A 15,313-nucleotide genomic window follows, 5' to 3' on the forward strand; every position below is an offset into this window, starting at 1 on the left:
CATAACTGCATACGATTAACTGCAGTACATACTGTAGCCACCTGCTGCCATTGCAATGAGCTCCAAAGCAGCTGCTTAAAACGCCTGGAATCATCTTTTAGCATGAGCAGTTCACCTCTCCAGTAAATTGTTTATCACAGTAAAAAGTGTGACTACTATTAGTAGTTAAGTTTTTGGGGAGTCAAAATTTATACACAAATTTTAGACTGTGTGTGGGGTTGGTACCCCTAACCCCCACGTTGTTCAAGGGTCAGCTGTACTCTACCTTGCATATTTAAATCTGAATTCCTGCCCCTGGACCTCCCCTGCTAAGCCCTGAGCTAGCACCCTATTTGTGAGCTAATTCCATGGTCTAAGAGACTAGGCAATTCTCCATTTCATCTAAACTGGTCCCTGATTCTTGCTACTAAACACATGCATATCTGTTAGAACACGGTTTCAAGCATCCATCCAGATTTATTCAACTTTACGAAAATGCAAGAATTAAAAACAATATGAAAATGTGAGCACTGTATACAGGTTGTCAAAGAACAGATTTGCTTTACAATTAAATGCTACTGTCATCCAGCACTTAACTCCTCCCTTAGAGAGGCAGAAAAAGCAGTCTTGTTTTAAAATAAGGACCTTCAAAATATTATTTACTTTGAGAAAATTTTGAGTTTTTTAAATTGAAAGCATGTTGGCAAAGATCATTTATATGTTAGCAAAAGGTAGTAATATAAAAGGGAATGTAGTGCATTTTCAAATGCCTGTCAATTACTTCCTCTGATTTATTCTCACCTAGAGTAGATGATGCTGTAATAATAATAGAGAAGCAAAGTAAGGGGCTAAGTTTTCACTGGGAATTTGATGGTGGGAAGGGGTTTATAGTTTGGTTTGGGGGTCTCTGGGTGAGGCCATTTTATTACCTGGGTACCCCTTTTCATTTTTCTTTTGCCATTAGCTCACGTAGAATATCTGGGAACTGACATTGGAAAATGTGACTGAACATCATTTGGGATAAGTAGTATGGAAAGTAAATTTTCAGCCCTGTGTAACAGAATGTTCTTAGAACTGAATTAATTGATGCAGTGTTCTGATGGCTTCCAGAGTCTTCCCGGGGAATATCTATATTGCCTACTACCAGTTCCAGGAAAATACCCAAAGGAACAGAGTCCTGATGAGGGAACTCCCTTCTTCACTGTTCATCTGCTCCCCTGAGGGGAGCACCATACTCCTGGATGGCCAATGAGTTAGGAAAACAAAAACCTGGAAAATTAGATAGCTTAAAAATAAATGATCCATAGCATAGGCTTCCATATTTCATGAATCTCAAATATACAAATGTCAATCCAACCTAGATTAAATCAATTTGCAAAAAAAAGAAGTAAGCAACTGACCACATTAAAAACTTTGAACATTGATAGAAATGTGACTACTATTAGTAGTTAAGTCTTTGGGGAGTCAAAATTTATACACAGATTTTAGACTGTGTGTGGGGTTGGTACCCCTAACCCCCACGTTGTTCAAAATGTACTTAAAGCCTGTCAGTATAAGGAGTCACGATTTCATTCCTAACTATGTAGGTGACAGCACAGCAATATTTTATGTTTTTTTATTTCATTTTTATAATAATTGTTCCTTCTTATTGTAATTTACAAATATTGACTCATGAAACTTTGGAGATTTAACAAAGCAATCCTTTACCAGGGCATCTGGCTGGCCCAGTTGGTAGAGCATGTAACCCTTGATCTCAGGGTCATGGGTTCAAGTCCCATGTTGGCCACAGAGCCTACTTAAGAAAAAAAAAAGAAAAAAGAATGGAAAAAACAGCAGTCCTTTACCAAAGACAGAGAGGCTCTGCCCTGGAGGGGTTAGCATGCCTGGAAGGAACCTAGGTCCTTGAATAGCCTTGAGAGGTTGATCAGAACTCCAGACTGCTAGCCAGGAACTATGAAAGGGGACAAAAGTAAACTTCTATATTTAAAAAAAAAAAATAGTAATACAGATTGTTTATGTAGGTATATATGCAGTAAATATACAAAACAATTTGTGGAGAGAATGCCCAGAGAAGAGAATATAACTGGAAGGGGTTTCAACTGTATTGGTTCTTTTCATGGGCACTGTGTACACAGATGTGTACTATGTTTTTATTCATATACTGAAAAAGGTTTCTAACATTGTATTATATTTATAAATTAAATTAAATATACATAAAAATAAGCTATTTTAAAATATCATTTACATAGTGAATAACGGCTGATGTATAATGTAAAATAAATTGTTTTGCCAATATTTTGCATTTGTAAAAGAACCACGGACTTTCTACATTCATATTATTAATAATTTATTTTTTGCTTTAATCCAAAGTTTTTTGAAATGCATTATATGCAGTTCAATCTGTGTTAGGGTACTACCATTATAGTATATAGAGCTGATTACATAGTGAAGATTCTAATCTTAACTCTATTATGTTTTTAATTTTAGGTTTTCTCAAAAGCTACTTATTATCATCAAAGTCTCTTCATGCCTCCCAAGAGGACATTACTCGATATTTAGCACAGCAGCCAATTAATTCACGTGCTTCACACAGATACATCCAACACTCTCTCTTCTCTGTGTGTCCCATTCATTATTTGAGCTGTCAATCTTTTTTAAAGTCTAATTTACCAAACCTTCTCTTGTAAACTTGCTGTTATCTCAAGGCCCAGTAATGAAATTGTCGCTGGTGTGTGAGAAGCGATGCTTAGTCAGCTTGAGAGGTCTGTTACTGGAACACTAAAATGAAGTGATTCAACCCTTTCCCTGGGTTATTTGATACAGGTACTCCCCCGCCTTATCTACAGATGTACGCGCGTGCGCGCACACACACACTGCATATATAGGCCAGTGTGGGGGTTGGGGGGAACGCTATGAACAGAATGATGTGGAACCAGACAAACAGGATTCTGAGTTACTGCAAATGCTGCACTTCTTAAAACTGCGTGATGTCCTCAGGGAGCCAGCCACACACCCCAAGCCTGAGTTCACAGGGACAATCAACAGAAGCAATGACAGAGATACTCTCTGTTCACCGCATGTGCGGAAAAATATTTAGCAGCACCACATCTGGGAACATCAGAAGCAAAGGTTCTGACAGGCGCCCAGTTCCTAAAGGAGACAGCAGGTGACATTAATGCTGTAGTAGTCCCGTCTGTAATTACTTACGGGGAGGACAGGGAAGCATAGGTTCCTAAGGACGTGGCTGAAGAATAACGCAGAGCAGCAGCAGGCAGGAAACTCCGTCGGAGAACACAGCTGGTGTCGCACCTGTGGGATGGGTTCCAGGGCGGCTAAGATCCTGGATTCCCTCCCTAAAGGAGCCAGACGAGACTTGAGGTGGTCTTCTTTCATGGAGACTCTGAGGGAACTGGGAAACTCTTCTCTGGCTTGTAATCCTTGTAGTCAGGTCAGTCCAACAGATAGGGATCGAGGAATCAATCCCAAAGACCAATACCACTACCACTTCTGTCCACACCTCAAGCCACTTGGGCCAGTTGTGTGTTTTTCCAAACCCAGAATGCTGTCCTAGGAAAGCCATCACCAGCTCCCCTACTCCCTCCACTAAATACGTTAACTCTCTCGCCTATGAAATACAGACCCAGAGGGACATTTATCTATTATTGGAATCCATTTCTCAACACACCAGTTTTGCCTATGACTGCAAATACCCTGATAACAGACTTTTTCATTTATCCCTGGGACTGCAAGCCCAGTTTGCTATATTCTTGTCATTCAATATATTTTCATGCAACACAGTTTTGGAAGTGCTTTTAGATCATAGGCCCAGTTCTAGGGTGAGCTATTGAACGGATAGATGAATAAATAAATTGCAACGATCAGACCTCTTCTGACATAACCACCTCACGTTACGGGCGAAGAAAACCCTAATATTGCTTTTTGGAAGCTCATGCCTCAACCATGCACCTGACCCTGTTTTTGCTACGGGGCTCAGTCAACTTCTCCAGCTCCACCATCACCTCAGGTGAGTTCAATGTCTACATGAATGACTGCTGGCCTCTCAATCCCCTCATCTCCTCACCTCCCACAGTCTTTTCCTTTATTCCACCAACTTTCCCACAGTCACACCCTAGCCCTGGTCCTCTCCCAGAATCTATGCCCAGTTCTCGGCAGTAAGCTTCTCATCACCTCTCCCCGCTGCTTGCCTGCTCAGTTATCATCTCCCTGGAAGTGCTCTGTTACTCAGCCCTCTACCTTCTCCAACCCATTGGTCCCCTCCTTTCTTCATGGTCCTCCTTATCTAAGGGCTATCATTTAAGTAACAGCAAGCCAATATCCTAGCCCCTCACCTCCCATCTTCCCCTCACGCTCACCTGGACGGATTCAACTTCCTGCTTCACTTGCTCATGGGCTCTCCTTATAAGCATCACAGTCAAGTAAGAAGAGACAATTCACGACCACCAACCTCAACGAGGATCTCTCTCCAGTTAACCCATTCTCCCACTTTCTATGGTGACTACTTTGCACTTTCTCCACTTTCCTCAAACTTCCAACCACCACCCAACTACCCCAACCTCCTCTCACTCAGTAGACGGCCTCACTTCCTATTTCCCAGAGAAAATAGAAGACAGAAAGTCCATTAAATTCCCTTGCCATATCTGTAAACCTATGTATATCTACCCGTATCCCCTCTCTCTTATCTTACACTTAGAGCAGAGGGCTCTCCCTCTCTGGGCCCTCTGGCGACCACCCTACTCCATTTCTCCCCTGAACAGTTAAAGCGAGACACAAAGCATGCGTCATTTCTTCCCCTCAGACTCCTTCTTCAGCTGGGCTCCTCTATCATTCCCAAAACAGCTCAGACAAAGGGCACCAAAGATGCCTGTGCTGTGAAATTCAATGGAGAGATTTTAGCCCTCAAAGTACATCAAAATACTTGACCTTTCAGCAGCCTTTGAATCTATTGATCGCCCCTCTTTCCTAAACCTCTCTTCCTTAGAATTCTGCAATGCCATGCTCTATTTGTTTTCTTTTCTAACAAGGCCCCTCCTTCCTCTTCCCAGGTTCTTCTCTACCTGGCCATTCCTTGATATGGTTCTTCAAGGCTTGGCCCTTGACCTTCTTCTGTTTCCACACTCTCTCCCTAGGTAAGTTCACCCATGCTCACAGCTGCATTACCGTCTGCTACAAGTTGGATTGTATCCTCCACAAAAATGTGGAGTCCTAACCCCCAGCCCCTGTGAATGTGACCTTATTTGGAAACAGAGTCTTTCAGATGATGAAGTTAAGATGAGGTCATTAGACTGGGCCCTAATCCAGTGTGACTGTTTCCTTACAAAAAAAGGGAAATTTGGACAGAGAGACAGACAGATACATAAGGAAGATGATATGAAAACACAGGCAGAAGAGAGCCACTTTTTAAAGCCAAGGACAGAGGCTTGGAACAAATTTTCCCTCACATCCCTCAGAAGAAGCAAGCCCTGCGGATGCCCTGACCTCAGATTTCCAGCCTCCAGAACTGTGAGACAGTGTTTCTGTTGTTTAAGTGACTCAGTCTGTGATACTTTGTGTTTTTTGTTTGTTTTATTTTATTTTTTAGATTTTATTTATTTGAGAGAGAGAGCACAAGTGGGGGGGGGCAGACAAAGGAAGAGGGAGAAGCAGACTTCCCGCTGAGCAAGGAGCCGGATGCAGGACTCGATCCCAGGACCTGGGGATCATGACCTGAGCCAAAGGCAGACACTTAACAACGGAGCCACCCCAGCGCCCCAGTCTGTGACACTTTGTTACAGCAGCCATGGGAAGCCAATATACTATCTAGTCCCACAATTCTCTCTCTGATCCAGACCTTTCTCACAAACTACAGTAGGTCCACTATCTTAACTGGCTACTTGACCCCTTTTGTGGTATGTCAAAAAGACTCTACAAATCTGACATCTCCAAAACATAACTCTGTTCTTTCACATCCTCTGCTAGCAAACTTGACAAAACAAAATTTAAAAAGAAAGAAATACAAGGTTTCCTATCTCAGTAAGTCATATTCCCATGAAACACAGTGATAATTTTTTTAATAAGATTTTATTTATTTATTTGACAGAGATAGAGACAGCCAGCTAGAGAGGGAACACAAGCAGGGGGAGTGGGAGAGGAAGAAGCAGGCTCATAGCGGAGGAGCCTTATGTGGGGCTCGATCCCATAACGCCGGGATCACGCCCTGAGACGAAGGCAGACGCTTAACGACTGCGCCACCCAGGTGCCCCTACAGTGATAATTCTTAAAACCTCTGACTCTATCCCCACCGCCCACATCCAACCAAATTGAGTGCTTGGAAATTCCTCTTGAATCATCCACTATATCCTATCTGTCCTGACACCTCCATGGCAAAAAATGTCACCATTTCCTGGCTGGAAGAGAGAGCTCGAGATCACTCGGGAGACCTGGAGCAGGGCCACCTGCTCGAGCCTGTGACCTAGACAGGTAGGTACCTCATCTGGCTTCACTCTCCCTTGGCGCCACCGTTCACCGGTCTTTCATTACCTTAAACACAAAAAAAAATCCTTCTCCCACACAGGATGTTTCATGTACTCACCTAGAATTCTCTCACAGAGCTCCCCCCACAGCTGTCCCCTGGTCTCACACGGCTAGGTCCTGCGTGTGATTTAGTTCTCGGCTTAAATATCATGTTCCAGGAAGGCCCTCCTAGTCTATGCTATCAGAGCTGCTTCTCCTCGAGCACCTGTCTAGTTCGGGCTTATTTATTTCCTTCACAGGTCTGATGCCATTAGCGAACTTTCTGCGGTTGCTGTGCACTCCACTTGTGGTCTGTCCCCCCACAGGAATTTGTTTTGAGAAGGCAAGGGCTGCATCGACCTTGTCCATTATCACATGCACAGTGTCTGGGAGCGGCCCCACACACTCAAGCCTGCCTGGCTTTGCAGCCTCATCTCCCACCCCACTCTCTCTCTTTCGGTTCCACACACCCAGCATGTTGTCCTGCAGTGTAGGACTCTTCTTTTCCGTCCATATTTGTCTGGTTGAATTCATACTCATACCTCAGACACCCTAACACCCACCACTTCCTCAGTGAAGGCTTCTCAACTGACAGGCGAGGTCAGGCTCCCTGTTGTACCTGCTGGCACAACATCTTCCTCCTTTAACAGCACTACCAGAGCTGAAATTTTCCATTAGATCAAAGTCTGACTTTCTCGTAAGACCACATGCCGGTCAGGGCAAGAATCATAACCAGTTTTGATCAAGATTGTATTCTAGTGCCCAGCACAACACTGGCACATCACTGCTTTAAAAAAGATTTGTTCAATGAAGAAATGAAGCAAACTGCCCAAAGTTACATAGCTTATTAGAGGCCAACCTGGGACTAGACACCACATTTCCTAACTCATTGTCTTACATGTGTATGTATGCAAAATATACCATATGTTCGAAGTGTGCAAAATACATACGCGCAATTTAAAAAGAAAAGATAGAATACATCTGCTAGGTTCAACAATAAAAACCTTTGTTACCTTAGAAGCTTCGTGTATGCTCTCCCCAATAGCATCGCCTTACTATTCCCAGAAGGAACTGCCACCCAAAATGTTAACTGTGCTCTTGCTTTTGTTATAAGGATGTATCTCTAAGTAATATACTATCTAACAGAGAATGTTTATACTCTTCTGTGCATGCTTTTTTGTTATTGTTAAACATTATGTTTTTGAGATTCCTTCATATTAATGTGTGTACTTGGAGGTCATCTTCACTGCTAGACAGTTATCCCATTTTATGAATATAACACAATTTCTCTCATTTTTGACCGTTCATAGACTTCTAGGGTGTTTCCAGTTTGTGACCATTATGAACAATCCCAGCATTGTTATGAACAGCCCCACAATTCTCTCCTGGTGTGTGTGTTTGTAGGTACCTAGCAGCACAATTGCTAGGACCTAGGTAAGCACATGTTCCCCTGTGTTGGCGCACCAGCCATCAGTTTGGTGACACTTCAGATCTTCTCCGCTATCTCTGGGAAACTTGACTACACATTCTGCCCTGCAGCAATCAGCTCGATGAGTTTTGCTCAGCTGCCACTAGCAGAGACAACTTGATGCCGTTTCTGCCTCCACTGCTAGCTCCTAACTTCCTCCCTGCTTCAGACTCAGATGAAGCACCACGACGCTGGCCATGGACTCTACTTTTCCAGCTGCTGGATGCACCATATGTAACTGAAAGTATAGGGGAGTCAGCTCCCAGAGGGGCAAGCTTGGATCCATGAGGAGCTGAAGGAGAGAGAACCAGCAGGCAAGTTCCCTCCACCTACCCATCACAGAACAGGTCACTCTGCATGCCCCACTTCAAAAATGAAGCTCAGGGGTGCCTGCCTGACTCATACAGTTAAGTGTCCAAGTCCTGATCTGGGTTCAGGTCACGATCTCAGGGTCCTGGAATCAAGTCCCGCATCACACTCCACACTCAGCATGGAGTCTACTTGAGGACCCTCTCTCTCCCTCTCTCTCTGCCCCTCCCCCACCTTGCACACCACATGTGCATGCTCTCTAATAAATAAATAAATCTTTTAAAAAATGCTCAGATATGGACAGAACACATGCTATTAGGGGTCTGATCACTACTGGGAGTAATGGATCACCAATTCCCATCCAATTCAAGGCAGCCTCACTCTTCAGGAATTCCCAAGGCCAGAGAGATGAACACTTTCATTTTTTCCATCTTGGGAAGGCTGCCAATTTGAATTTCTGTGCCCTTTGCACTGTCCTCTACTCTTTTCAGACTTAGATCCTTTGCGCTCGGTTGCAAATTCATCTGCTACTTAATATCACCTTCATTTCCCCACCTTTCACCATCTATGTTGTTTTTCAGTGGATTTTGGTAAGAAGAATCAGAACTACCTAGATCACAGAATGTGGTTATTATAATGTGAAAATGCACATCAGATAACGATAGACATAACACCACGTATTTATTACAAAAAGAAAACCTCAGTTGGCCACAGCATTGCATTTGTTTTTGGGTTGAAATTGCCATCTTCTAAGGCCACCTGCCAAAGCGGACTGCTTTCCATGGCTCTGCATCTGGGCATGATTCATTTCAAGTTATCAGTATAATCAATGTTCTAAAAATAAGTTAGAAATAATAACAAGTCTAAAAACTAAGACCCAGTGGTGTTGATGTTAATGTCAAACCGAGTTAAATAGAATTAATCCAAGGACAACACTGAACTCTACTTGGATCTGCTCAAAGCAAACTGGAAAAACAAAATAATCTTTGACTTATATGTGTTCAAAGATCACATCTTTCTTTGTCATTCTAGGGATCAAAAGATCAGCCACACATGATAAATCATTTTAACACGTGATTTTTTGTGGTTTTCCAAAAACAAACCAAAGATTGCTATGTATCCTAAGACTACCAAGGTTTTTCAACCAACACTGGCACTATTGACATTTTGGACATCGTCCTTCTTTGGGGGCCATCCGTGCATTGAGGGATGTTTAGCAGCATCCCTGGTCTCTACCCACCAGATGCTAGAAGCATCCTATCACACACCTCATGACAATCAAAAACATCCCGGACCCTGCCAAATGTCCCCTGGAAGCAAAATCACCCCTCCCCCATTGAGAACACAGCTAAACTAACTCACCTGTTTAGTTACAATTCAAGCAAATACTTCGTAGATCTGCCGAGGTCCTTCTCTGTAGGTGGCTCTTAGAGAAGTTAAAGTTCCATTTATGCTACGTTAAAGTATGTTTCAAAGTACAACCTTATGACATAAGCCCTTTTAAGCCCCGGTTTTGCCAAAAGTTTGGTTAAAGGTGATTTTTGTGAGTCAGTGTTATGGTATTAAGCCCCTAATACCTTTCATAATAGAGAAATGAGAGAATGTTTCCATTAGAGAGTTTTTCCAAGTTGGAATTTAGAGTGCCAGGAATACAGCTCCTTTACCCCAAACTGCAGCAAGAATGGGCTCTGACTCCAAAGCTTGGCAATCACTTCATAATTGGGAAGAACGATGTTTCATTGTAACTGCTTGTCACTTGTCAAAAAAACCACAAAAAAAGACCGAAGAAGTGTGTGGCACACTTCCCACTTCCCAGACTTCAGAGAAGCATCCCTCACCTTCCAAATGGCTAGTGTCTTGAACACAGTGAGTGAATTTAATTTCCTGATGAAATCTGTTGTTCAAAGATTCAACAATTTCACCCTCAAGCTGCATATATTCTGATTGCTGTGAGTAGGGTTGGTTTTGTCGCAGGATGGAGGGATTCTCTGGGAAGGAACCCAGAGACCCCATCAGAAAGTAATCCCAGCTGGTTTCTCTGCATCTTGCCAGAAGATGGGTTTTTCTAGGTAAATTCTTTCTTTATCTTAGCCTATGCGTTTGACTCTATGGTTCAAGAATGTAATACAGGTGGTCTGTGGGGAGGCGGAAGGGATGGGGATGATAAAGGCACATCCTATCAGCCCCCTGGCTGAGAATGTCATTGGCAGAATCTAGCAGCAAGCGATCGGCCTCCAGGAAACAATGTCAAACTTCTTGAGAGGTGGCATTCTCTCTTATTTGCAGACAGGCCTTATTGCTGTAAACTGCTGACAAGGGAAATATGTCTGATTCTATGCATAACACATTGTTAGAAATAACAGCATTTTAACACCATTTACACCAGCCCCAGACTAGTTAGTAGCAGATTAAAACCATTAATACAAATGTAGTAATCCATATAGAACTGCGGTCTTAGACTACAAATGTCACTGACCCTGGGATGTTCTGTCCTTCTACAATGCTCTATCGTCCTTCTACAATAAATTGTACGTGATTCTGGAGGTGCAAAGCATCAGGCTTAGGATTCGGAGCTGCCATGGCACGCCATGCTGGGGGGGTGGTGCTGTGTTTATGACCTTTTATAGCACTGGACCATTTCATCCTCTGTGAGGCAACTCAGGTCGCTGACTTTCTAAAACCACATCTTTTCTAGTGCCTTCCACTCTCTTCTGAAGCATAGGTGACATCACCACACGTTTTCAGTAGATGACATGGGTAAAAGTGAGACATCCTACCGAAATATAACTAGACAAAGAGTCCATTTGAGAATTGCACTTTAACAATTAACACAGACAGGTTCGGAGCAGAAAAACCCAAAATTAGGCTGGGTTGTTCTTAGCCTTCTATGGCAGCCTTCCAGACCTGTAGAACTTGAGCGCACCTAAGCAAAGACATTCATTATAGAGTCAACACAGAACCCAAGAAAGCGGTATTGGTCAGCAATGGAAGCATGGCAAGAGTGCGAACTGGAAGGCAGAGTGTACCTGTATGCGACGGGCCTGCATCCCAGACATCTGCTACCTCAGTGAGAGGCAACAAAACATCTGAGTAACAAGAACTGACATGACTGAGCACTAAGCAAGTGACAACTATTTCTCAGAACACATTTTGTGTATTAACTCCATTTTCTCAACAATTCTAGAAGGTAGGTTCTGTCATTAACCGTGTCAGTTCTGCAGAGGAGTAAACTCAGACACGGAGAGGAAGGCATACAGCAGGGTGACAAAGTCGGGAAGCCAGGGCACCTACGCACTACACCATCCAGCCTCTTGGCCCTTTTCTCCTGCCTACATGCTCACAAAGCGATCTTCCAAGTACGGAAGCGTGTTCCACTCCTCACTTCAGTCAGCCATCAGGTAGGAGGAGTGTGGGGCAGCTTCGAGTCTAGTCCTCTAGGTGACTGTCCCTCAGATGGCAATGAGTCCTCTTAGCATGCTGGCATCTTCCTCAGTCCGTGCTTGGCTAATCTGAGCACACGCCCGAAACAGGTCACTTTCTTAGTGCTGACCAGTCATGTTTCTGACACCTACAATGCTTGAATTTGTCCCAATTCTCAGCCCCAACCACTTGGGGACCTTTTAAATTAGAAATGCTTGGGGAGATTTTAAAAAAAACTCCAATTATATCAGAACCTCTAATTGAGGGACCTGAACATTGGGATTTTTTTAAAGTTCCCCATGTGGTTCAACAGGCAGCCAGACTGAGAACAACCTTACCTAAGATTACTTTGCCACGGGGCCTATTGGGGGCCTAACTGGCTGTATCCATTAGGGTTCTCCACAGAAACAGAACTAAAAGGAGATTTTAGATAGATCGATCTATCTATGTATCAATCACCTATTGAGAGAAAAACTGGTTTATTATAAGGAACTGGCTCACATGGTCATGAAGGCTGACACAAGTCCCAAGATCCGCCAGATGAGTCTACAAGCTGGAGAACTGATGGCATCATTTCCAGTCTGAGTCCAAAGGTGAGAGGAGACCAATGTCCCAGCTCAAAGACAAGCCAAGAGAACAAATTCCCCCTTACTCAACGTTTTTGTCTATTCAGACCTTCGGTGGATTGGATGAGGACAAGCACACTGGGGAGAGCCACCTGCTTTACCCTGCCCACCCACTCAAACGTTAATCTCTTTCAGAACTACCCCCACAGAACACCCAGAATGAAGTTTAACCAAGTATTTGGGCACCCCGTGACCCAGGCAAGTTGACGCATAAAGTTAACCACCACACCAGCCTTGCTCAGAGTGTTCATTTGAAATGTCTCTACTCTGTTAAGTGTCTGCACATTAAGCCCTAAAAGGTCATGTTGTCACTTCTACTGCTAAGGCATTGGCTGTCAAGATAAACGGTCTCCACACCTTTCCAATTATACATCCCCATAAAGAAATTTTAAAAATTCTTTATGTCCCTATACATGCTCTTATTAATTTATAAATTATATTGTTTCTATTGGATAAAGATACATATATATTCTGATGTACACACACAGATGTGTATATATGTATATACACACATTGAATGTATGTTTATGAATATGTGTGCGGGGGTGTTGTACACACATTCTGATCAGTCTGCCCACCCCAAATGGAGTACCCCCACCACTTCAGAGATTACTGGTATAGACACTACATTTGTCTCTCTGGTGACAGGGTTCTGTACTGTTCATTCTCTTTTTTAAAGAGATATGGTAGCTTGTCCACGAGGCTAACTGTTGAGCACTTAAGCTTCTTTGCACCGCCAGCAGGAACACAGTGCCTGGAACATATTGGTGGAAATGGTAATGACAAGTAACCACCAGGGCATGGTGGTCTGGATGGAAATTCTCACGCAGCATTATAAACAAGTGGGCTGACACTATTTTTTAGCTTTTGCCGTGGGCACAAAGCACTTTCCATACGTGGAGCAGAGACTTCTAGCAGTCACCTTCCTTGGACGCACTAAACATGTTTCTGAGCACTCCACAGCCCCCATGGTCTAGTCAAAGGGGTGTCAACTACAGAAGTGCATGGGCCACGACACCAGTGACTCTTGGCTGCAGGGCCCCCCCCCACCCGGGCCTGGTGTGGGGCTGTAGCAATCTGGTCACAGGCCACGTTCTATTTTTCTTAAAGAGCTGCTTCCCCCACATGGTATTCTCTCCAAGCCTCATCATACCTGCCACCACTCCCGTGGGTGGTGCATCAAGCCCCCTGGGGCCCTGGAAATCACCTGTTGAAGGTGCTGGAAGCTTCAGGAGCAGAGATCCTTGCAGACTGTGTAGAAAGGAGCCGCAAGCTACTGACCAGGAACATCTGCCTTCGGCCATTAGCGATGCGGCAAGTTTTTCCTGCGTCGAGCCACTGAAATGTTGGGCTTTGTTTATTGTAGGACTGCGCGTTACACTCCGACATGACATCGACATCGCTGGCCTTAAACCTCACAACAGCCCGTGTGTCTCTCGTGGCTCTGAAGCCGAGCCTTCGGCAAACTGCGCAGGTCACACCGGGGGGCGGAGCTGACTCAGACCTGGGGGCGTGGCCCTGGGCGCCGAGGGGGCGTGACCGGCACCCGGGAACTCCAGCTCTCTGCTGGACACTAAGGACCCAGACTTGGGGAGCGCTGGGGAGGGGGCTGCGCCTCAGTCGTCTGTCTGCGAGCGGGCCTAATCATTTTACCGACTTGGTACCGTACTGTGAAAGTTATCTAAAATAGTGCTTGTGAAACACCTAGCAGAGTGCTTGGGTCCATGTTAGCCGCCATCATTACAATAACCCTGTGGTCATCGTGATTGTTTCCTCCTCCTGTTTGGGGTAACTTTACATATTTACATATTTCACTGCACTAACATCTTCATTCCGAATGAGGACGTACTCTCTACGTGTAAGATTTTTCTTCTCGAATACAAAACAAAAACCACATANCATACCCCCCCCCCCCCGCCCCGCCCCATGCCAACCAGTACAAAATCTCCCTGATCTGATCTATAAACAGAGGTCACCGTATTTTGAATATTCATTCTCCTGGTATTATGGAATGAGAAGAATATTTACCTCTTAAACAATTGTCCTCAAAGAATGTTGCCTTGGGTCCCACGGACAACATGAAGTATGCTGCTGTTGTAACCCTCTCTTTTTCCTTGTTGGCCTCGCCACGAAAACTAGTCCTATGGGCCTACAGAGGGAGAGAATAAAGTAACAGGCACAGAGACAGCTGGTCACTGGGAGGCTGCATCTCACTTTGCAGGTGAAGCTCCACGGAGGAGAAGTTTCTTATGACCACGACATTCACAGTAAATTTCCAAGGAGAAAACATGAGCAGGAGAGAAGTCATTTGAGAGTGTCTTAAACTCACGATTTGCTTGCTTACATTAGACAGAGTCCACTAAAGTATGACCTTTATTATTTTTACTCTACTGCATGCTGATCAGACCCCAAGTCCCAAGTCAATGAGTCTATTTTGCAAACACGGGATTTCTTGTCCTGAATCAGCCCCAAACCACAGTTACATCTCAAAGTGAGGCCGTGACTGTATTAAAAAGAAAGGACAGCAGAGATTCTCTCGGAGGCTATACTCAAAGGCAGTTGACGTTATGGTGCACTCACAACAAACCCCCTCTTCACTGACCAACACTGGGACCTCTGCCCCAAGCATGTAGGTCCCAGCTGCCCTCCGTGAGCTCCTTCCCCAGCGGGACTCTGCCCAGAACATCAATGGGTGCCCTTTGTTTCCCTGCTACCCAGACTCGACCTTGAGCAACTCTTATCCTCAGTGTCATGCTCATGAGGCTAACAGGCCATTAAGCAAACAAGAGCACAGCTAACCTCACCCTCTTTTCTTGCCACACAGATTTCAGAATTTGTGGGAAAGGCATTCAGCCTTTCAATACATAACATTATCACAACCCACTCACACATAGCAACACCCCATTCCCAGAAGACAGTCTCTTCCAGCTCTTCGGGCACCTTTCAACAACCATTTATCCACAGTTGTTTAAGAGCAATAAATCTGTTTAGTTGTTGGGGC

General features: G+C 44.2%; 1 protein-coding gene across 5 annotated transcripts in view; it reads right to left on the reverse strand.

Annotated features, from left to right (window-relative positions):
• The window catches only part of SPATA13 (spermatogenesis associated 13), a 328,178-nt gene that overhangs the window by 300,483 nt on the left and 12,382 nt on the right, over positions 1 to 15,313 (reverse strand). The window contains exons 1-3 of one of the 5 annotated variants that reach the window (XM_034664988.1): positions 5,055 to 5,162; positions 4,353 to 4,395; positions 3,187 to 3,416 (exon numbers count right to left, since the gene is read on the reverse strand). The exons of 1 other annotated variant lie outside the window; for it this stretch is intronic. In XM_034664988.1, the coding sequence (XP_034520879.1) occupies positions 3,187 to 3,372 (186 nt within the window). In that variant the 5' untranslated portion in view covers positions 3,373 to 3,416; positions 4,353 to 4,395; positions 5,055 to 5,162. Of the gene's footprint in view, positions 1 to 3,186; positions 3,417 to 4,352; positions 5,202 to 15,313 lie in introns of those variants that run through there. 3 more of the 5 variants (XM_034664991.1, XM_034664989.1, XM_034664990.1) reach the window with 3 other exon arrangements.

This window comes from Ailuropoda melanoleuca, chromosome 7 (genome assembly GCF_002007445.2).
Source record: "Ailuropoda melanoleuca isolate Jingjing chromosome 7, ASM200744v2, whole genome shotgun sequence".
NCBI lineage: Eukaryota > Metazoa > Chordata > Mammalia > Carnivora > Ursidae > Ailuropoda > Ailuropoda melanoleuca.